Source organism: Tympanuchus pallidicinctus, unplaced genomic scaffold (assembly GCF_026119805.1).
Source record: "Tympanuchus pallidicinctus isolate F22 unplaced genomic scaffold, pur_lepc_1.0 scaffold6, whole genome shotgun sequence".
Lineage (NCBI taxonomy): Eukaryota > Metazoa > Chordata > Aves > Galliformes > Phasianidae > Tympanuchus > Tympanuchus pallidicinctus.
This window is the reverse complement of record NW_026294780.1, coordinates 6,710,370-6,734,216: the sequence shown is the minus strand read 5'-3', so window position 1 is coordinate 6,734,216 and position 23,847 is coordinate 6,710,370. Positions and strand designations below refer to the sequence as shown.

General features: G+C 41.2%; 1 protein-coding gene across 2 annotated transcripts in view; it reads left to right on the top strand.

The window, feature by feature from the left end:
- LOC128071772 (cohesin subunit SA-2-like) overlaps positions 1–23,719 on the top strand; it is a 57,327-nt gene extending 33,608 nt beyond the window's left edge. For both annotated transcript variants that reach the window (XM_052664802.1, XM_052664805.1), the window contains 19 exons: positions 1,760–1,868; positions 2,724–2,841; positions 3,684–3,787; positions 4,217–4,309; positions 4,415–4,504; positions 5,498–5,701; positions 7,070–7,146; positions 8,131–8,218; positions 9,125–9,202; positions 11,098–11,190; positions 11,899–12,067; positions 13,577–13,728; positions 14,500–14,601; positions 15,885–16,039; positions 16,139–16,267; positions 19,785–19,975; positions 20,889–21,063; positions 21,350–21,443; positions 22,768–23,719. In XM_052664802.1, the coding sequence (XP_052520762.1) occupies positions 1,760–1,868; positions 2,724–2,841; positions 3,684–3,787; positions 4,217–4,309; positions 4,415–4,504; positions 5,498–5,701; positions 7,070–7,146; positions 8,131–8,218; positions 9,125–9,202; positions 11,098–11,190; positions 11,899–12,067; positions 13,577–13,728; positions 14,500–14,601; positions 15,885–16,039; positions 16,139–16,267; positions 19,785–19,975; positions 20,889–21,063; positions 21,350–21,443; positions 22,768–22,776 (2,230 nt within the window). In that variant the 3' untranslated portion in view covers positions 22,777–23,719. The remainder of the gene's footprint in view (positions 1–1,759; positions 1,869–2,723; positions 2,842–3,683; positions 3,788–4,216; positions 4,310–4,414; positions 4,505–5,497; positions 5,702–7,069; positions 7,147–8,130; positions 8,219–9,124; positions 9,203–11,097; positions 11,191–11,898; positions 12,068–13,576; positions 13,729–14,499; positions 14,602–15,884; positions 16,040–16,138; positions 16,268–19,784; positions 19,976–20,888; positions 21,064–21,349; positions 21,444–22,767) is intronic.
- Positions 23,720–23,847: the final 128 nt, after the last annotated feature.

Below are 23,847 nucleotides of genomic sequence, written 5' to 3'. Positions count from 1 at the left end.
TCTGAATCAGAAGAGAAATTCTGTCTGGGGGTAATCATTTGTTTCCCTGCACAGCGCTCCCCAGTAGGCATGAGAAAAGTTGCAAGACTAACACAGAGAATATGAAACAACTGACTGATCCACAGACACCATCCTACTTTGAGAGTATGCCTCCTTTCTTCTTTCTTTTCCTGTTGCGTTCCTCCTTACAAGCTAATTCATCACCTGGCAACTGCTGCATTTCCATAGCATTGGTGATTAATCACAAAAATGGCCTCCTCTTTTCCTTTTTGGAAGTTGCATTGTACATTGTAAAGGCTTTTGAACAATGAGAAATGCAACAGATTAAAAAGCCCTCCCAGTTTTGTGTCAGGTAATGAAGTACAGGGTTTATCTTCCCCAGGAGTAATTCTTATAAATGGGCTTCTTGTAACAGTGGTTGCATGAAGTGAGTGGAGTTAGTGTGCTAAAAAGAGAAGAGATAAATTTTCTGTCTCTGTGGCTGAGGAAAGTGATTTTATGTTACAAAGAGAAATGAAAATAAAACTATTTAGGCAAGGCTTTTGCCTGAATTCGGAAATAATGATTTGTGTTTTTCACATATGCAGAATCTTCTCCTAGCTGCCTGTTGCTATCTAGCTGAACTGCTGACATGCTAGAGTTTGTGTTGCCACATCCAACAGAAAGACAAAAGAAGATAAATTTCTCTTTTGATGAATCTTCTATCTCATCTGCTAGCATTTTCTGCTTGACCCAATGTTCTATCATAAATCAGCTGTTTTCCCTCCCTGAACATGGCTGTCTTTTGCTGCTAAACTGATTGCTTTGGTAACTTGACTTGTTATTCTCAGCTTCCCAGTGCAGAGTAGACACCCTGATCCTCTAAACCTTTTCCTTGTTCTTTGCCCTGTTCTCTGTGACTCTGGTATTAGTACAGAAACATCTTTTCTGATGTGATAGAAATATTAGTGACAACTTCCTTTTCCTAGTTGTACTGATAAAAATTTCAGTATAACGGTGTTTGTTTTTTTTTTTTCTTCTTGGTGTATATATGAAATCTCAGTGTCTGCATTTTTAATGTCTATTAGTTACAGAGCTGGCATAAATTATACCAGCAGAAACACTTTCTGAAAGTATAAGCTTATACTGACACAGAGTAGTGTGGTCCTGCTCTTAAATCCAAGCCACTTGGGCCTCTGAATCTATGGGGATGGTATTCCTGTATGTGTTTTGGGATTAAAACTTCTTATGAGCAGTGCATTCATGCTCATTTAGGGTAAGGAGGAAAATGGAAATATCATATTGTGAGCAGTTTCTCCACTGTGTTTGTAAAATTGAGTATGTTGTAAATTGCCTCTTGCAAATACAAGATGCTATACTATCTTCAAGAAGAGGTACACTAGTGGTTGGGTAGCAATATTTTTACTGAGTTAATGTTTAATTTCAGTCTAGAGCTAACCCTTTCTGCAGTATGAGAAAATGTCTATCTCAGAGTATGTTCAACACTGTGGAATCTGCATCTGTCGTCCAGAAAGTTGGCAGGGTACTTTTAAAGTATCAGAAATTATCTCTGCATCCGCAGGGACAGCAGATCTCTCATAATGGAAAGCAATCTAATCTCTTTTCCTTTCATCTCCTAAGAAAGTCTAATATGATTTAGAGTAAGTATGTATTTAGAAAAAATACAGTCATGGGGCTCTTGAAAGAATTTGTGTTGTATTGGCAAACGAGCATAAAGGGAATGTGGCAGAACTGAATTGGCTTCCTTTTCTGTTGGCAGGCTGCTTAGTCATGAGGGAGGTGAAGAAGTTTTGTGCAAAGGAGAAAAGAAGGTTGGAGCAAAGACTGACCAGCTGAAAAGATTAATACGTTTTTTCCTGGAGAGTGAGGTGAGGAGAACAGCCCCTGCAATATAAATCTTTTCATTCCAGCATGTTAAATCAAGTACTGGCTTCCATTTGGAGAGTATTTCTAGTTGTGATCTCTGCAGTGTTGGTATTTGGGATGTTCTCACTCTCTAGGATGAGTTGTTAATGAAGACAGAATTGAGTGTTTCTGTTCTGTTGTTTTAAGGCTGATTTTCAGCTATGCTAGTGAAGAGAATCAAAGCTGAAGCAGCTTCTGAAAGCAACTTAAAGGACTAATGCCACCATGTGAATGGGTTTTGGTACATGTCTGCATCTTAGTGCAGGTAGATGGGGGTTGCTGTACCGTGGCTCTGCGCTCAGAGTGAAGTGGTGTTTCTGAAATTTTATCAGATTAAGTGCTGTGCTTTACTATTTAGCTTTTGCAGTGGTGTAGACAGGTGTTTGGTCAAAGTGTCTGAGGCACAGCCATTTTACATATGTGTGTAAAGAATTTCAGACATAATTATCTAAATTATCAAGTTATTTGTCATCAACTTTGTTGTCCCAAGGTTGGATTTTTTGTTATTAACAGCAATATAAAAGCAATATGGAAACTAGTTTTAGAGGTTATTTATATTACAAAGGAAACATACTGAAATCAGAAAAAAAGAACAGCTTTTTTCCTGCTTTTTCTGCTTTTTTCCCTGCTTACTTGCTTTGTAATAGACTAACGATGTTGTTTAAATGCCCATTAGCCTCAGACTAAATATGTTGGAATACTGTGTGTAAATGTATGTTTGAATGACAACCTTGTAATTGGAAAAAAGAGGAGAGGAACATATGAACCTTCTGTTTCTTTTACTGATGCTTCTATAAGCTTGTATTTTTAATCCCTAGCTACACAAACATGTTGCATACCTCATAGACAGCTTGTGGGACTGGGCAGGCAAATTCCTGAAGGACTGGGAATGCATGACCACTCTTCTGTTAAAAGATGGTGAAGGAGATGGAAAAGGTGGGTGAGCAAAGAGGTTATCTTTGTCCAAATTAATCTCTTGATGTTGTTTTTGAACTTTGCTTCAGCTAGCTTAGTACCATTCCATGTTGTAGTGCTCTTTGAATCCGAATCGTGGCCCCCAAGAGCCACGAAGCAGATGTGACTCAGTGCCCTGCCAATGTGATACTTGTAACAACATAGTTGTTTTATTTAGTGTTCTGTATTTATGTAACGTTAGTTTAGAAGCTTTGCAAGAATACTTGTATAAACAAGCTTAAGTAGCATTCACTTCTTTCATTTGTTTGCCCAAAAGATGAGAATCTAAAAATATTAAGAGATAGAAGCACAGTATTTTTGGGCTACTATTCATGCCTGGAGAGGAAAAGGACAATGTGTTGAGTTCGTTGACATCTTACACGTTAAAGAGCTAGAGTTTTGTTAAAAATGTTTTAAAGTGAACTTAAATCATAGTTGTTTTAGTAGAACAGGAGGCAGTTGTGTATCTGCAATTCAAGTTTGCAGCAGACCCAATAACTTGAAGCATTTTGAAGCTCAAAGAAGCAGGCTTATACTAAATGAGACAGTAGTCAGCAAGGGTAAGCCTTAGTGAAGCCGTGTGTGTTGTTGATATATTGTTAGGAAGTTTTCTTAGGGGACAAATAATTGCTGCTGTGTTCACTGAAGGTAGAAAATAATTTTCTTCAAATTAAATCAAACACTCTTGAAATGTTTATTTAGCAGCATCTTTCTGTAGTGTCTTTCTGCAGTTATCCAGATAAATGGGTAGGTTTTTCATTGGCTGTTGATGCATCTTTGTTTTGCTTTTGTGCAATGCTGAAAGGAGACTGATTTATTTACAGTGCTGAATGATGCTCAGGAAAGTGTTCTCATCGAAATTATCCTCGCAACGGTTAGAGAAGCAGCTGAAGGTCATCCTCCAGTGGGCAGAGGTGCAGCCAAAAAAGTCAGTGCATCTTATTCTCATTCACTGTGCTTTGATCACTTTTATTTTGCCTTATGTGCTTTGCCAGATAGCACAGTCCTGTATCTCTAGGAATTAAATGGCTTATTTTTATGAAATGGCACGTTGTCTGTTGACATGTAGGTCTTATTAGTGGTGGATGTTGAAGGGGATGAGCATTAGGTAAAAGCCATATGAAGTAAGTTATTGACAAATGGTGAACATTTTATCCATGCAGTATAGTTGTCCAGTGATTTGCATCTAATTTAAGGTTAACAAGAAAATCAAAAAGCATCTGGTTGTCTCCATGGAATAGTATCTTTATACGGGCTTCATTTGGTTTAGATAAAGGCATCTAAGTTAACCTTGAATTACATGTAAAATTCCAGATCTAAGAGACTTTATAATTGAAACAAAATGCTTTGTCTGCAGATTCTGTCAGTAAAAGAGAAGAAAATACAATCAGAAGATTGTACCAAAATTACTGAACATTTTATTATGGTGCTTCCTCAGCTCTTGGCAAAGGTAACTAACAGCTGCTCTGTGAATGCATGTCAAATATTTCATTAAAATTCCTGCAGTGCTCTCATATCCTGTTTTTTTTTTTTCTTTTTTTTTTTTTCTCTGCAGTATTCAACAGATGCACAAAAAGTGACAAATCTTCTGCAGATTCCACAGTATTACGATCTAGATGTTTACAGTACAGGACATCTAGAGAAGGTGAATAGGAATTGGGATAGTTGGTGCATGTGCAGTGTGCTAATTTTATGACAGTACATGGAATTTTGTGTGACTTGGAACAGATACGAGCCTGTTGAAACAGAAATAAATGGCCTCATACCTTGAGGAAAGTGGTCTTATTCAGGCTTTACTTCTCAATTTAGGGCTGCCGGAGAAGAGCCTTGTGCTTGTCAATTGTCAGCATCATCAGATGTGCTGTGACCGGCCTCAGTGGGTGGTAGTTTTTGGTTTCATCTGATAGGCTTGCCCTGGAGTTTTTCAATGTTGGATAGAAAGAGGGTGGGTTATCCTGTGTGGCTAAGCTGGCTTCTTCCAGGAGTTTACTACAGAATAGGTTTCATGCTCCTTGAAAGCTGACTCCCAGCTGCTAGGGGATGGTAGTCACTGAAAGATAAGAATAGAGATAGTATAACTGCTGATGGGAAAGGGATGGTCAGAAACGGATAGATGAAATCCTTGAAATGGTTTAAAGTATTCTTAAGCAAGGATGTTTGCAGAGAGGTAAGATTAACTTACTTTCAGCACAAAATGTTAGCTGGAAGAAAATCAGCAGCACAGTACAAGTTCCCTCTTCTCCATAAGGGTGAGATCACTTGCTGATCTTCACTTGATCTGAAACAGCCTCCATCCTCTGCTACCAGAGGAGACAACTTCTGTTGTTTGGAGACACTCCTTCCCTTTGGAAAGACATTTTTATTCCCTCCTGTTGTCTCAGTTATTATAGTAAACTTAAAAGTTTATTATAGTAAACAGCTGCTTCATTTTTAGGAAGATCTAGAGACAATAATAATGAAAAAGAGCTACAAACCCATTGGTATCCACTGGTCCTACCCCTCTGCTCCTTAGACTGGTGTTTATTTCATGCTGGTTGTATAACCTATAGAGAGAGATTCATGGACCAAGTGAAATATATCTGAAGTTTAAGTGGTTTTAGGTACATTTTACCTCTAATACCCGTTTTGTCACTTGCAGCATTTGGATGCTTTGCTGAGTGAGATAAAAGGCATTGTGGCCAAACACTCTGACTTGTCTGTCCTCGAGGCTTCCTCCAGGACTTACTATGTCCTCTGCAGTGAAAAAATGGCTGTCTACAGCAAGGTGGATTGTGCCCGCACTCAGCTGATAGATGAGTTGATGGGACAGCTTAACCAGCTACTAGATGGCTTCTGGCAGAAGGTGAGTGTGACTCACTGTGGAGATAAGCAGACTGTTTCCATATGAAAACAGAAGAGGAAAAAACAAAGAGGATTATTCTTTGCCTGCTGTTTTGAGTGGAACAGAGCTTTCAAAGGTGGATTTGCTCTTCTAAAAAAACTGATGATTTGTGTTTTCTTAAGTGAGTGTGCTAGCAGGAGTAGAGTGAAAATAATACATGAGGTAGTCCACAGCAGCAGCAGGGCATTTTATGTCTTCTGGGTGTTCTGGAAGTGGGTTCCACAAATGTAGAATTACAATGCCAAAGATACACTGTATAAGATCAGCTAAGAAGTACCAGAGATCTAAGGTGGTGAGGCTGTTCTCCAAGTGGTACATTTCTGTATTTCTTCATATTTGACTGTATGCAAGATGCCCTTCGTAGTGTGACTTTGACTGTAGGAGAAAAAAAATTAGTAATGCTGATTGCATAGCACTGGGGTCTCTGAAATGATGACTTTCCCCTCGAAGGAGGACTGCAGAGTCTCCCTCAAAGTTCTTTAGTTCTAAAAAGCAGAAACAGCTGGTTGTGATATGAATAGCTTGCTGGCTGAAATGAACAGAAGCCCGCAGCTGATCTGATCAACTGTGCCGTCACGAACAGGTGTCGTGCCATGGAATGAGAGCTAACACTGGCAGGTTTTTATTGGACCCTGGAATATTGTAAAATGTGTCAAGCCAAAAAATTCCCTAACCTCAGATTGGATTTATTTTGTTGGTCTTAAATAGATATCTGTGTCAATGTGGGATAATGTGTACTTATCAGAAATAACATAAGCTCTAGACCAGGGGATTCCTCAACTCCTTCGTAGTGTAATCCATATCTAAATAAAGAGATTTTTCTCCTGCGACCCCTCCCTTCTAATTCTTGGTTGCATATACCATCTTCCATAATCACGTAGCATCCTTGTGGAAACTGCAGCAATTGCATCTATGGGAAAGTATTTAATGTATTTTTAGCTATCTTTGAATGTGATCTGGCAGCTGGAAGCAACCAGATCACAGCACCACGTGAACAGTTAGCTTTCCAGAGATACCTAGCAACCAATGTGAAGTTTAGCACTTCTGTGTTAGCCTAATTGCTAGTTTTACATTGTTAGCAGTGCTGTAGTTTAGAGAGGCTGCTGTGGATTCAGTAGCAATAGAGACACTTACAACATTTCTGTGCAGACTACACACTGCTTTCTTTGTACTGTAGAGGAAGGCATGAGTAGTATGGTGGAAGGTGTAAGGACTGGGGAGAGCTGGAGAAGAGTAATTCAAGCCTTTGGGTTGGTTGGGAAGAGCATAGCAGTAACTTTGCCCTGTGCTGACTAATTCCTTTCTCTTTCCCAAACCTGCAAAATTTAGGAAGAAGGATTTTGTACGGATGCAGGAGAAATTTCCCAGATGCACTCTGCTTTGAGAAGAATAGCAGCTTTTCATAAGTGAGATTTTATTTACATAATGCTGTTTTATTTTGCCATATACTTCAATGTTGCTTTATCAGATGCCAAGTGAGAATTGTTCACACTGGTTGGGTTTAGTAAGATTTTCACAAGGGAAGGAGAATGGTCCCTATGAGAGACGTCATGGGGTTTAGTTTTTGCTGAACAGAGCTGTAGTCTTGGCTTATTGATTTTTTGTTTGTTTGTTTTGTTACTGGCAATGGAGCATCAGCCCTATTTGGGGCTAAGAAGAGTGTGTTATAGAGTTGGGATGTCAGAGTGGACACAGAGCTTCTCTCAGCTGGGTCATTGTGGTGCCTCCCTCCTAACAGGATGCTGTTGCACTGCCTTATGGTCAGCACTGGTGGTCAGTCTGAAGAAGGTGCAGTGAGTGCTGTCTCTCAGCAAATGCAGTCTGTTTTTGTTTTGATTCGTTTGATCTTTTGTTAGAACGTGATTTTCTGAAAAGATTGTTTCTCTAGGAGTTGTTCACCAAGTAAATTATCATACAAGGTAGTACAGAGTTGGGGAAATGGCCTTCTGCTTCATGTGTCCTTTGCTAATCCATGCTAGTGCTAATCTGGATATTGGAAGCAAAGCTTACGTTGAGCTGCAAACACCTGTGAATATAAGAAACACTCTTCTAAAGTTTCTATGAAGGAATTTTTTGTTCAATCTTCTTGAGAACTTAGTGAATGGATTGCTCAGGAAGAGAAATATAAGCAAGCTTTTTTTTTTTTTTCCCTCACAGAGACTGCAGTTTTGTTGCAGGAATGCAGACTGTAAAGCTTCAGACTGAAGGTTGCAGCAGTTGGCTGTGAAAAGCTTAATTTCCTTCCCCCTGACATTTAGTAATTAGTTATCTAAGGTTACTGCTGTAAACCAGATGAAGGCAAAAGTAGGATTCACTTAACCTATTTGGTCAGATGAGATTTCAGTTCTTGATTAGCATGTCATCATTGTTTTCTTTTATTCCACTTGCAGTGCCCATGATCTCACCAAGTGGAATTTGTACGACAAGACTTTGAAGTTACTGCAGTTTGAAATGGAACATGGGAGTTTGTCTGTTCTGGTGAGTTGCTGATACTTAACATTAAAAGAACTTCGAGTTGCTGAAAGCTGGACAATTAGAAAGTATTAAATAATGCTATGTATCAACGTTGTATGAGACAGAAAGGTACTGTTTCCTTGTCTCAGTCTGGGAAACTGAGGCTTTGGTATAAAGTGGTTGGAATCAATTAATGTAAGACATTATATGGAATAGTTGGGACTGGGAGAGTCCTCTTCTGGTTTGCACGAAATCAGACATTGGAATACCTTGTGCCTGTTGATTGCAAATTGGCACTCAGTGAGAAGAGTTTGTAATTACTTGTCTCAACTGCAGCCTTTTGTTTGTCTGGTTGCCTCAACTCAAACATTGGCTGTGCAGAGACAGAGGTATATTATGGAATTACAAGGTGAAGTACTCCTAGCACTTGTAGATGTTGATCAGACCCCATTTTCAAAAGAGAATTGGGAATTATTTGGCAAAGAGTCAACCAGAGAACAAGACTCTGCAGCCAGTGTGTGAAGATAGACTCCTTTAAATGGAGCATCAGAGCACAGATGTTTGTCTTCTGCTCCGAATTGCCCTCTGGAGGAATCTGCCTTTCACCAAAGACTGCAGAGAAATCCTAAAATCTAAGGTAAAGTTAGCCTCTGTTACGTGGTTATACTACTGTGGTAGTATGGTTGTATTCCCTGTGGTACATGGTTGTATTCCACTGAACCCATAAGGGTGTCAGAGGTGTTCAAAAGCAGCATTTTAGTAATGAAGTTTCTCAGTAGATAATGTTTACTTGTGTATAAACCTATTGAGTTTATGTTGAAGATCTAGATATTTACAGTGCAGGAGTGGTTGTGCAAGCAGCAAGCAGAATGCCATGCTTCTTGCTGGCAAGCTTTTCTTGTAAATAAATATATATGTTTTTATTTGCAGGTGATCCTGCCAGCTTTCCAGTGCACATATTTTTCTCTCCTGTGGCAACTAGCTGCAGCTGCAGAAAATTCTGCTAAGGTTGGCCCTTCCACATCATTTTGTGCTTCTAGAAATAGAAGATGTTTTTCTATTCTCAAATATGCATTTTCTTGAGGAAACCAAACTGAGCTGGAGCATTCTCCTTCTCTCTCTGACAATATCCTCTCCTTTCCCTTCCTTTCCTTTCTCTCCCCAACTCTACTCCTCTCCTCTTTTTCCTATTGTTTTTCAAGTTCTTATGACTTTTCAGTGTGCAAGAGAATAAATGAACAACAGTGCGCCTCTATTTTTACTGCAGAACATGTGCAGTGAATTCCTAGTGCTTAATGGAGATAAGGAACTTGTTCCACTGCCAAGCAGTTTGTTGTTTTCTTTTTTTAAGCGACGAAGGATATTCAGTGAAAACTCCAGAAAGCTCTGTTGCTTTGCTTTATTTTTATTCTCTTATTTTACTTATATATAATGTGACATACCACCTTCTTCAAAATTTCACCCTAATTTCTTCAGTGAACTACTTACCTTCCCACTTGGCTTTACATAGTGTCAGACACGGCCAGATACTCCAGAAGACATTCTAGTTTAAGACACACAGGGAAGAAGACTCTTTTTTGCTTAGATTGATATACGAATGCATACCTGTGTAGTTTCTCCTGACTACCCTGAGTGTTGCAGTTTCAGTTACTCTGTCCCCTTCCTTCTGGTGTTCGTGTGTGTACAGAATGGGACAGTGACAGGAGCATTTGTTTTGAGTGAGAAATGCTAGCTGGGAGGTTACCCCGTTCGGTGACTGATTCACTATCTATTCCTGTCCCATTCCATTCCTGAGTGGATGTCTGCATCTCGCTGCTCTAGTATGTTCTGCCTTCCAATCCAGACACTACTAGCTTGCCTGATAATGGGGCAGGACCATTTTTAAGTTGGTCTTTTATTATGGGAGTAGATTTTGATTGGAAGCACAATGTTACGGCCCACTCTGCAGGACCAAATCTGGTTGTTGGCAGAGAGGGAAGTTCCAAGAGCAAAAAAGAATGTTTCCTGGGCAGCTGCCCCAGGACTGTTTCTTCCCTCTAATGGGATTAAGGCAATGTTTTGCCCCTCCTTCTGTTTTTTCTTAGTAGGCTCTGGGATGGATCCCCCTTCTTATTAAGATATACTTGCATAGCACTAGAGCCAGGCCTGGTGTTAGAGCATTCCTCTTCTGTTGATTGCTCTGAGCTCAGTGCAGTGCAGCAGCTGGGATCTGGAGAAAGATCAGAAAGTCTTATGTAGCTGTGGGCAAATCAAGTACACTGTCTTAACTAATAGAGATGTCTGTGAGGGGCAAAGTTAGCAGTGTAGTTAAACTGAGTTCCCTCTGAAGTCAGTAGAAGGAAAGAGAAGAGCAACTGCAGAAGGCAGCTCATATGCTGGGTGTGGAAAGTTAGGTGGGATGGATTAGAGTTTGAATGACTCCACTCCTGTCTGTAAAGTGGAAATCATTGTCACTGCTTCATAAGGATAAGCTGAAGTACATTCTGCATACCTTGTAGTTGCTTGGAGGGCTGTGTAAGGGGATAAACACTATCAGAACAACTAAACCTACAAGTGGAGAATCAAAGCTTGTGACTTCTTGAATACCTCAAGCCTCAGCAAGTGTGGCAGATGCACATATACCATTATTTATCACCTTTCTGTACCAGAGTGGGAGCAAGAAGTATGTATTTTTATGGACTGACCCTTTTATTCTAGCTATCAGCCCTGACAACAAAATGTAGTTTTTAAATTCATGGCTGCTGCTTCTGTGGGATTTCATCTTCTTTCGTAATGTCATCAGCTGTGCTTTATTAAATGAGCAGTGGTAACGGAAATAAAAGTGCAGTTGTTGTTTGTTCTAAAATTCTCTATTGAAACACAGTCTCTAAAATCTTTGTCACTTTCCCTACATATGTTTTTAGAAGGCTCTTTTGGCATTAAGAAGAGAGCTGAGGCGTTTCAGTGAGATTTGCATGTGCTTCCTTCACCATAAGGATAAAGATGTAAGAGAAAAGGTCTGTGTTCTTATATCACTTAACTGACGTTTGTGCTCGCTCCTTCTTTGAATGCCTTTCTTTCTTTTCATAGCAGCATTTCCTTCTACTGATTCTTGAATTTTTTTGTCTCTTAGCAGAGAAAAAGCTTTTTAAAATACACAACCCTCAACAATTTATTTGAGATGAAAATTAAAGTTATGTTAATTAAAATGCTACAAAAGTTAGTGCTTTAGTCAAATATAGCTATGTCTGCTTGAATCTGCTGAATCAAGGCCTGATTCTGAGTGACTCAGTTTGCCTTTCGATGGTTGCTTTTTTTTCTGATTAGGCTGATCACTGGACTGGTTGCTGTCATTGCTTTTAATGCCTTGCTGTGAACATCACGTAAGAGATGAAACATTTGGAGAAATTGCCCAATGATTCACATGTTAAAAAGAGATTGTGGTGTAATAGAGTACTTATTCCTTTCCAGGGGAATTTGAAGATCTTTAGGTGATGTTCATGCGTGGTACTTGTATATACTGTATCCTGAGGTATGGGTTGGGAAGGGCTCAGCCATGGCATTTTATCACAGGCTGGGGATAACAGAGATCTTTAGCTTATGAGGAGTAAGTAGGGCAGAAATCAGATTTTTACCTGTTGTGTTTGTTGGAGCTGCAAGTTGGAGTTGGCATGAACAGTAACGTGGTCTCTAAATCTTTCATTGGTTTTGTTTGCTCGATGCAGGCCTTCATGATTCTCTGTGACTGGCTGCTGATTTTGAGCCATCAAGATTCAAATAATAATGAAGAAGCAGTAGGACTTCTAGATTACCTTCCCAGCACTTCACTTCAGGAAAAACTGCTTTTCTTTATTCAGGAACATGTTTTTGTGGAGGAAGAAGAGGGAAGCAAAGGTTAGGTATCTTTATTGCTGATGATACACTACCGTTTTTGCTATTATTTGTTGGTTGCACTTAACATCCCTGAAAAGGAGGCTGATTTTTTTATTTTTTCTGGCCCCTTTATGTTGTTGTTCAATGAATATAAATTAACTGGTTTGTATTGATGTGGATCAACCACAGGAAATCAGCACCAATGCACTTCTAGCTAGAAAGGGCTGATGTAATGCACGTATGGCTGGGAATGAGTGGTTTGACTTTGGTGATAGAGATGGTGTTAGCCATCTCTGTGGGAAGCCCTGAAGTGTGTTACAGCATGACTCTGTCAATGCATGGACTCTAACCAAGCCATCAGAGTAAAGGACGAGTGGATTTTGATGTGGCCTGAGCAGCTGTTCACATGGAGTTCTGTTCAGTTTAGGCACCACAAGATTCCAGGTCACGGTGAATATACAAGAAACGTTGGGCTAAAATTGCAGCTAGAGGAATGTTAGAAGAGAATCCTTGGTGGACTCAGGGAGTTTGTAGTATCCTACTCATGGGACTTTTGAAGTCAATTGTGCTTCATGTTGCCAGTGTTATGTATTGGAAACTGATAGTTTGTCCTGTTTTGGGTTAGATGGCCTTCTGAGATCTGTTTCAAACCTGTTTTGTGTGATGCTTTTAAGTTCTTCCCTCAAAGCCTCCCTGTCATCCCATTGTGGATTTCTTCTTGCGCAAGTGACTTTGTTATGCTGTGGGTGTGTAGAGCTTGAATGTTTGCAGATCTGGCTGCTGGTCCATTTCAGTTTTAACTCTAAATTTGCAGGTACTTCTGATCAATCTCTTATGTTTGTTTTCAGACCTGCAGTGATGCTGGAAACAGAAATGGTGTGCATCAGAATCATAGATGGAAGACTGGTGCCTTTTGGCACTTGGTAGATTATATTCCCAGCAGTAAGGAGTGTATCACAGCTCTCCTGCTGCAGAAGCTCACCCAAAACATTTCCATAGTTGTTCTGGAAGACACTTTAAGAGTATTTGCTTTCTACAAGTTGTCCAGCAAGGAATTAACCCATGTTGCAGAGGCTTAATATATTCACAGTGATGTGGGATTGCTGAAGTGTTGGTTTTCTAGCATGTGTTATTCTAAGGAAAGAGAAACAAAAAACGTGGTTACAGTACACCTGGTCTCTTCCATTTTTTTGTATTTGTGCCTTTTATTTGGCAGTATGTTTGGTTCTGTTCTCTAGCTGTGAGAATTGTTATACAAGGAGATTCTGACTTGTGGAAATGAGAATCCCTATGAAGATCAGAGCAGAAGATGGTGCAAATAACTCACTTTCACTGTCATCAACTGCAAACTTTGAAGTGGAAATGAAAACCTGTGTTTTCTGACATACACAGAAATGAGCGCCAGCATCTGTTGCTTAGCATGTTGGCTGAACAGCTGAGTCTGTGCTATTCAGATGAAAGATGGTCATTAAAATTGAGCTACCTTGAATAAAGTGGTAGAACAAAGCTTCAGTGCTTTTGTTTCCCTAGGCCTGACAGAAGAGGAGGAGAGGAAGGACGAAAGCTGCAAACTTGACAACTTGCACAAAAAGCGAAGTCTTCTTGCGGCATATTGCAAGCTGATAGTGTATAATGTGGTGGAGATGACTGCTGCTGCTGAGATCTATAAGCATTATGTGAAGGTAATGTTTTATATAAGGTTGCTTTCTCTGTCAGTGCATTTCAGTGCTTGAAAGTGACTCCGCTGTTCGTGAAAGAAATGGGGGTAATAGTGCTATGGCTCAGAACCTTTGTGTAATCACAGAAGGGCTATAAAATCAAGCAAGATTGCTTGATTTTTGCTCTGTAGAGGTCATCACTGCAGACAAAGGACTGAAAGTTCAGTAGAGAGTGTATCTGTATGAACATCTGCTCTTTGGTTTCTCCAAAGGGCCATTTCAGAGAGGCAGACTGTGGCTAGGCAGTGTCTGACGCTGAAGTGATCAACATACTTCTTACAGCTCACACAGTTCACATTCGTATGGCCTGGATTTTGTGTGCTCAGCTGGTAGAGCTTCAGCTGCTCTGAGGTGTGTTTCAGGAGGGCTAAGAACAGCCCAGACTGGGCAACTGCCTTGAGTCAACTAAGAGGACAGTGGAATACCTGAATATGGACATTGATCTTCACTGAGCAAGCACTGGTTAGATGTATAAAACTCTGTTACTCTCCTCAGGGGGCTTTGTTCTTTTGTAACAACAGTTGCTGTTTTTTACATTACTCGTAAAGGAGCATACCTTTGTTTTGTGTATGAAATAGTAGAGTCCAGTTTTGATATTTTTTTTAAAACTTGGATGTTCTGATATTGGGAGTGTTTAATAAACTTGTGTGACATGAACACAGTTGTGTATTTTATGTATTCCCAACACTGTGATAAGGAAATTGTAATTCTCATTTGTTTTATTCCTGTTAATAGACCTACAATGATTTTGGAGACATAATTAAAGAAACCTTAAGCAGGACAAGGCATAGTAACAAAATTCAGAGTGCCAAAACACTGATCCTCTGTCTGCAGCAGGTAAGTTTATGATTAAAGCAGTAGGGTGGAGAGGGTTCTTTATGACAGCTGCATTCATATCAGCATTTTTTGCCTACTTTGCCATAATTATTCAAATTAAACAGAAAGCCTGGTGGAAGAAATTGTTTCCTTGGCCTTGCTTTCTTTTCATAGGTGTTTTTGCACATCTTAAACTCCTTTCAGATCATTGCACCTGCTATAAAATGTGTATGTTTGTTTTGGTTTTAATCTTCAAAGGCATGGTGTGTTGAGATTGATATAATCTTTGAGATTACGGAGCCTTTCTTGGGACGTGGTAGACATCTCTTATCCCTAACAAAGGTTAAGGATATTATTCAGTGTTTTACTGACTACCTGAATTCCTACTGAATTTGAAGAACAGCATATGTGTTTGTGGCTGGCCGGCTCTAAGCTCCAGGACTTCCACTATTTTTTCATGGGAGGGAGTGGGGCTCAGCTCTTTTGAAGGGCTTTGCAGCTGCTAACTGATGAGACCAGTCAGCTATTTTAGCAGCTGCTTTTACCAGCTCTGCCCATGACCAGAACTGCTACTAGCCTGGGGTCGTGCTGTAAGCCACAGGGCAGGCTCCTCCCAGGGGCTGCTGATACTTGAGCTTTGCTTATTTCACACGCATTGCCAGGGGCTTAGGTCTACAAACCAGCCCCTGAAATCTGATTCTAGATAAAGCTAAGCAGCATTTGGCTACATATATTCTGCTGACACAGTGGGGACTTTGTGTTTATGTATCACATAGGCAACAAACCGCTTCTGGCCTTTGCTTGACCTTGAAAGTTAACAGGTTGAATGAAATGAGCTCCCCCCGTGTAGTACTGGGAAAAAGAAAACCACACCACCACCGAAATGTAGAAATTGGACTTGAGACTTGCTTTTGAGACAGTCTCACTCTTGGGAATTGGTCTGTGTTGCCACCAAACTTGTGTGCTGTATCTGCATTCTGATACTCTGAAAACTCAGGCAAATAGTCCTCTTGATTTGGAAGACCCAACAATAGGAGACTGTGTTGGTGGGGCCATCACCTTTAGGAATTGATTCTCTTTATATACATATATTTTTCTACCTGTCTGTCAGAACAGCACTTTTGGAAAGACTTCCTGGTGCTTGTTGCAGTTGTGTGCTATTGGAATACATGACTTACCTGCTCTTGTGTAAGGCTTCTGTCTGTGAGCTAACCATTGCTTGGCGTGCATCTCTCTGTGTACTCCTGAAGCTTTGTTTGGCTGTAGGATTACATGTGTTTGCTGATCTGGGATTTCTTTTGCAGCTGTTTCAAACACATGCAGCAAGCCAAGACAGCAGTACTGGTGTGGACTTGTCTTCTGCTTCCTTCACAAATATGAAAGAACTTGCACGGCGATTTTCGCTAACGTTTGGCTGGGACCAGCTGAAATCTAGAGAATCTGTTGCCATGATACACAAGTATGTGCCTGTAGCATGGCTTTATCCATGACCATTGAGTTTGTTAGTTTTTTTATATTATTACTCGATTCTCACTCAATTTTTGTTTTCTTTTAATAGGGAGGGGATTGAATTTGCCTTTCAAGGAGCTACTGGAACAGATGGGAAATGCTTGCCTCCTAACTTAAGCTTCCTGTTAATCATCAGTGAATTTTCCAATAAGCTGCTAAAGCCTGACAAAAGAGTAGTGTAAGTTAAGATCTCATTCACTGTCACGCACAGGTTGTGTTTTGTCTGTCTGTGTACTCAGGGTACTTGACCTTCAGTGATTCAGTGCTAGAGAAGTTGCTCAAGGGCTTTTCAGAGAACTTTTGAAATCAATTTGCCCTTGCAGCTCTTGGTTTTAGAGACACTCATAGAATTTTGCAGTAGCTTTTGTAGTACCTACGTTTGAAGGTGCACTATCCATTCATGAGCTCTTTCAGGCATGGTTGTGACACGTGTGGCAGTTCTGAGGGAATGACACTGGCAGAGATTTGCAGCTTGCTAGTGGAGGGGCAAGAAGGTTTTTCTGAGAAGGGAAACAGAATTTTGAGAATGAGGTAAAACCTGGATCATTGCTTTGTAACAATCAAATTCCACAGGCTCAGGACTGAATCATGAGTTCCATGGAATGGAAATACACATGATTATTAGTAATAGAGATATTGAAACTCGAGAATTTACTGTTTACAGGGAAGTAGGCCACTGATCCAGCTGGCCCTCTGTGTTGTACATTGGTTTATGTATTTAAATATAATATAAGAATAGTATTATTATTTTGGTATTACAGGGCCTTATGCATCTGAACAGGGAGGTGTGACAGCCTTTGGCTGTCTTAGCAGCACTCATTTTTGGCACGGAAGTAACTTCCTTATTTTTGACCTTTGTCGTTGCTTCTCTGGTCAGTGCTGCTTATTTTGGATCTCTGCACTTCAATCCTCTATGTACAAGGCACTCTGATACCTCTTTCCAAATATATGACAGGTATTTCCATTTTTCTGAGAGCACGTTTGATGATGTGGGTAAGATGAAGCATTAAGACACATCTGCCTTTTGGAATGGTTTAGTGAATTACTCCAGCGTTCATCTTGCTGAGTTCCATGTAACTTGTTTGTTCCTGTGTCACTTTGTCTGAAATTAGAGGTTAACTTGCACTGGAGTCTTCAACAAGGTTTTATACAACAGATGTCAGAAGTGGTAAAATGTAAAATTTTCTGTTACTTTGCATGACAAATAAAATTAATTGCCCATTGCCAGCTACCCAGACAACAAAAAAAAGTGATTAAAACATAAAATGCAGAAAGAGCCAAAAAATCTATATTGATTACAACCCTCTAAGTCTAAAGTGAGGGTTCTCACTGTCTCAAGTGAGACAGTTCTCACCACCTGTGGATTATCCTTTTTGTTCATGCAGTTTTCTCTGAGAGTGTCTTTGAGATCAAATGCTAGAATTGGTTTTGGAGTGTCTCTCTGTCCACGTTGCCATGATTTGAAAGATCTGTGTGGTGATCCTTGTGCAATGAGTAGATTTCTGTTAACCTGTCTTTGAAAAACGTGATGTGATTTCATTTACCTCCAAGGAGTGCTATTTTCAATTAAACAAGGGCAAAACAATTCATCATTGATGTGGGCCGTATCCTTATTATTTTTTTTTCCTGTGGCTGTGTTTAACTTGTTGACCAGTGGATGTATTCCAGAAGTGTATCCCTGAAGGTATTCTGTACGCTCAGGTAGGTTCAGTTATTGAAAACTTCTGTGGGACGTGCAAAACCAAACAGGAAACGCTCCTTGAGTTTTAGTCCTTACTGCCTCAGACCCACCCACTGCTGCTGGGAACAAATGGGAAACAATAAAATCACAAAGGGGGAAATTGGCATTTCATCTAGAAATACTTGCAGGCTATTTTTTCTGGAGTAACGATTTCTATTCTGGGAGGCTTAAAACGCCTTGCAGGGGCTGGAGATTGTATTTCCACTTAGAAATATTTAGGTTTGGCTGCATCATAAATTACTTGCTGGAATGTTTTGGGTCAACATTAACTTTTAGAAATAAACATCTGGTTACTTTCATTTTTATTATTAATCATAGGTTTGATGTCCAGGTTTGTATATTAACGTATGTGGGCGTCCCTTTAACAGACGGGATGCAGAATATGGGCATTTGTTAGAAAGGAGAATAATTTCAACACCAGCAAAGTAAATGGATTTTAACCTCCTCTGCCTGTAATTGCCCAGGCCGTGAAATATCGGACTTGTGGCTTGGTCCGTGCCACACAAGAAATGAGTTATTGAATAACAAGCAGCACGAAGGGCCTGATGCTGAATCAGTAGGAGCCTTTCCATTGGCACGGATAGGAGTTGGGTTAGCAGTAGTCACAATGCATGCTTGTTTGAAACTGACAAACTCCATCACCAGGGTTTCTTGGTTCCCGGCGCCCCCACGGCCCATGGCTGTAATTGTTTTGGAGTCAGCGCTGACCCTAACCTCCTCACGGCACCAATTCGGTTTTGTTTTTGCAAAGCAAATGAAATGTCTGATATTTTCCAGGCCACGCTCTTAATCAAAGGAAGAATAATGTACTGTACAGGCTGGTGTTAAAACTGCCGCTGTTGGTATTTGCTGTCGTGAGGTCTGTTTTAGCCACACTGGGCTTGATTTCCAAGTGATGAGCTGTAGCTGAAATGTAGTGAATGTCCAGTTTCAGTCTGAGTCAGACTTTGGTTTTCTTCTCCTATTGTCATGATACAGAAATGGATCATCATAGAATTGTAGAACAGCCTGCGTTGAAAAGGACCACAATGATCATCTGGTTTCAGCCCCCCTGGTCTGTGCAGGGTCGCCAACCACCAGACCAGGCTGCCCAGAGCCACATCCAGCCTGGCCTTGGATGCCTCCAGGGATGGGGCATCCACAGCCTCCTTGGGCCAGAAAGAATTTGTCAGAAGCATCCTGACAAAGGACATTTTTTCAGAAAGAATGTTTGAAGGAAACCTCTTTGCTCCAGAGGAGGTGGTAGCTTGGTGATTATTCACCTGGGAGGAGGGCCAGCATCAAGTCTGTGGGTTTACTCAGGCAGAAGGAGGATTTGAAGCAATGCTTTGTGCAGCCTGTTTGTTGTCGTGATTATAAAGGTGTCAGCTGCTGTTGTTAGACACTTCAAATTATATTGTGAACCAAAGAGAATTGGATGGAGTTTGGTATGATATTACAGAGAAATGTGTTTTTTTGATTGTTTACTTAAAATAATAATAATAATTGACTAAAGAGTCACTCCTGGCAAAAGTACCCCACTTCTTGACCTGCCATCACCTGAGGTCTGCTGTGTGCTGCAGTCCTTAGGGCAGAAAAGGGCAACCAGGAGCAGAGGTGTGCCCTCTCAGAGCCCTGCTCTGTTCACGCTGCTCCTGGCAGCAGCAATTGGCAGTGACTTCGTACATGGCAGGTTCCTTTTGGAGACTGATGCAGTTCTGTAATTCCTGGGAATCGAGTGCTGTGTCTAAAGATGTGAAGGCATTTGCATTTTAAATATTCACGTATTTTAGAGATACCTGTGGTTGTCAGAAATAAGGAGAGGGATGCTCTTTCTTTTTTCTCCCTTGACAGTTCTGTCTGCACCTTTCGACAGCGAAAGGAAAATACCATCCTAGCAATACCCTGCATAGGTATTGAGTGAAAAAATACACTTACAGGTCTTACTGATTCTTACACTTGTTTTTTTTTCTAGGTATGACTACTTACAGAGGTATGTAGCAGAACCACTGCCTTGCAGCCGAGACAAATGGCAGCCATTGCTGTTATACAGAAACTCTTTGTTGGCAAATGAAGATGAGGAGAGCTCCGTCCTCGGCAGCTCAGGAGAGTGGCCTCCCCTGGGCACATCGAAGGCACTGTCTTTTAAAAGGAAATTATCTAACGGTATGAAAACTGACTGTTGTGAATTTGCTGGGACAAAATAAACACAGCTAAAACGCACTTCATGCTTTGCATTAGCAGTACCACATTTTGTTGGGTGCTTATGGACTTTCATGTTGGAACTGTGGCTTTTGCCTTCAGCTTTATTGTTGCTGACTGTCTCTCGGTCACCGACTGGGAGAAGGTTGGTTGGCCTGGGAGACCTTGCATGGCAACTGTGAATTCTCTGTACTGAGGTCTGTGCTACTGGGACTTGGTTCATTGCTTTCAGCTATGAAGGGCATTGCTGCTTTAGGCCCTGCAGATGATTATGAGAGGTGTTTCCAGAGTTTGATTCCCCAGATGATCTGGGCCAAATCATCCTTTGTTGAATTCCTGGGGAACCTCGCCTTCTAAACTAGGTTTCTATTTCTATTCCAAAGAGTTGTGCTTAGGTGGGCTGCTCTCATCGACTTCCAGTTGATATTCCAGAGATATTTCCTGCATGCTTATGTTAGGGATTAATTAAACGTAGTAAAGCCATAATGAAAACAATTGCCAGTAAAAGTGCCAAGTGCTTTGGGCTTGTGTAATATGGGCAGGAAAGGGAATTTTCCAGAATGACCTTAAGTTTATCTCATCCTTTCTCAGATTTTTTCACCTTCAAAAATCTTGTTCTTTATGTCCGAAAGGCCCTTCTTTCTTGAGGGTGATACGGACTCAAGGGTACTGATAGCACTTAAGATTGGGGCCACGATGAGAAATCTAAATTGCAGAAGTGATGAGTGGGCAAATGAAATCAATGAATGCTTTGCTCCAGATCTCCCTTTGAGCTTGGCCTCCATTGCTTCCCAGTAGTGGGAGAGACAGTGCTGTCAGAAGTGTCCAGTGTGTGACCTCCAAGGGTGAAGCTGAAGAATAGCTCGCTCTCTTCCAGGGTCTTTGCCTGAAACCAACCATACTGAAGCAGTGAGCCAAGAAGCAGCCTTAGAGCATGCTTCCCAGCTTAGCTCTGCAGCAGGGAGAAGCAGAAAGAGGCTGAGATCTCAAGAGAAGCACTTGAAGGAACGTTTGCCACTGCGTTGTCCAGGAGGGCTGCAGAGGAGATGCAGGTGAGAGTTTTATGTCTTAAAAGCTCCTTCATTTGTCCTAGCATCGATAGCTGGAGTTTCTCTAACTGCCTCTCCTTAAGATTTCTGTAATCCTTCTGTGGGCAAAGGTGCAGACCATGCCCTTCAGCCTGTGTGTTTTGTTTCCTCAGACCAATCTCTACATTTGCTCCTTTAGCTCACTTGTCCCCTGATGTCACGGAGCTGCCTTAATAAAATTTGTGCAATGTGAAATCTCTCTTGAAATGTTTCTTAAGATACAGTTTTCATTTTTCTTTCCCCACCCCAGCAAAGATGAGATTGAGACAGAAGATGTCTCAGTGGAGGGACAGGTGGAAGACACAAGTGAAGATGTTGATGTTGATGTGGTTGGTACAGAACAGGTAATTTTGGACTGTTTTCCTGGGTTGAAAAGCACCACAATGATCATCTAGTTTAACCCCCCTGCTATGTGCAGGGTCACCAACCACCAGACCAGGCTGCCCAGAGCCACATCCAGCCTGGCCTTGAATGCCTCCAGGGATGGGGCATCCACAGCCTCCTTGGGCAACCTGTTCCAGTGTGTCACCACCCTCTGTGTGGAAAAACTCCCTCCTTATATCTAACCAAAATCTCCTGTCTCAGTTCAAAACCATATTAGGAGCCCTTTGCTGCAGTGCTTCATATTACTGATACCTTATAGAGATGGCACTGCCATAGGCCTGTAAGGAATGATACCTGTTTCAGAAACTGTGTTTGCACTGTGCTTTTCAGATTAAAAAAAAAAACAAACAACAAACCAGCAACAACTTGATATCAGCCCAAGGCTGTTCCTTGCTTCCTTACCCTTTTCCATTTGGAGTTGTTAGGGAGACTAGATTTTCCCAAAACCAGCTGGGGATTTAAAGGGAAGCACATAAGTGGTGTGGGCTCAGAGTGGCAGCTGGTGTAGCCTGGAGTTTATATTGAGGGCACTGTGCCTCTGGGATCGGGTAGGAGAGTGTAGCCAAACTACAGCTGCCTGTCTGGGTTTCGGCTCAGCTGAGGAATGAGTATTTGGGGCAGTGAAGGAAATGGGAGGGTGGAGTGCATGGACTCCAACAGGCTGTTGTGCACCATGGGTCTTGCAGCAGTAACTGGAATGAAAAGGGAAGAAAAGTGAGGGCACGAGGCTTCTTGGGCTCCAGCTGGTCACTGCCCTTCCTTCCTCTGAAGGTTTGCTGTGCCATCCGTTGCAAGGGCTGAGCATGTCCTTCAGTTTTTTTCTCTTGCATTTCCCTCTGCTCTCTGAACTTTTGATACAATGCAAATAATAGCGTTTCACTGACAGTTTTTGGTGGTGATTCAGGTAACCCCTTGATTTCTAGTGGCTACCTGGCGTCTATAAAATAGCTGCATTCAAAGACCTTGGCTGATGGTTTACTTTTTAAGTGAGGTGTTCTTGTTAAGTTAATGATTTCACCTCATATCGGAGTAGTGGAGTGACTGAAGAAAAAGTAGTGGGCTTTGCTCCAGTGTAAAAATATTTGCTTAGACAATGGGCCTGGGGCAGCTCTTACTGAAGATAATAGGAGAAGTTAATTATATCAGTGAACCAGATGCTTACTGAGAGCCAGCTTTGGCCACATCACTGAATGTTTGGAAGCTTTTACTCTCATTCTTTATGTGCCCTTACGTGACGTTTTCTGGATAGTGTGAGAGTGACTTTTGTTTTTTCTTCCGGTGTAGGACAATTAACACACTGAGAAGAGGAAGAGAAATGAAGAACACAGTACTGTTTCTTTCTTTGAATTGTAAAACTAAACAGTGTGGTTGCAATGGCATCAAGCAAGGCAGCAGGAGATGTGCGTCAGGTCAAGTCCCCCCCTGTAGGCACCCACCCTGTGCCAGTTTCTAGCAGCGTGGTTGAATTCTCTGCACTGCTGGTTATGGGGATTCCTGGTGTGATGGGTGGTGTGCTTCAAGGGGGGAGAGCTGTGAACATCGTTACTCAACTTCTATGTGGTCTTGGAAGAAATTCCAACCCAAGTATTGGATCAGGGTACTGACATACTCTGACTTGAAGGCTCTGCCCAGGCTCTGACTTGAGCAAGCGTGTCTCACCTATTTATTGTTCTGCTGGATGCACTCCTTACTTTCTGGGGTGCCCAGGATGGATGGAGATGGGTGTAGATCCTTGTACACAACCCCAGCACAGGGAGAAAAGAGCCTGCGACTTGGACCCAATCGTCTGAAAGTATTCCTGAATGCCAGCGCTCACAGAAATGGCGTTTGTTGCCTGTGGGGATTGAGGGCGTGCGCCCAAGAGACTTGATTCAAGACTTGTAGCAACAAAGAAAACAACAGCGGACCAGCTGAGTATTTTCCTCTGGAATAAATTCTCCATACACTGTAATCATGGCGTGTTTACTTGGAAAATGAAAAGCGTGAAAAGATAATGTAAATAAATGGGCTGTAAATACAACCGTTCATCATCATGTTTCCATTAAGAGTTTGGAAATGATCTTCACACGAGTTGGTTGGAGGGAGGAGGCTGGGGATTTTTTTTTTGCTGCTTTGCTGCTCTGTGGAACTGCATGCTGCATTAATCCATCAGCTTTATTTTTTTTATATATATATATATACACTCTATATATTTTGGATTGTAACTGTGTAAAATAAACCACATTAACCATTGCTATTCATGGAAGGTACAATTCAGGGTATTGCAAGAAAACGTATTTCTACTGTGACGCCATGATTTGCTCCATTTGACTATTAGGAAAAGAGGGGACTGAATAGCAGAAGTGTAATGGGAGCAGGGATAAA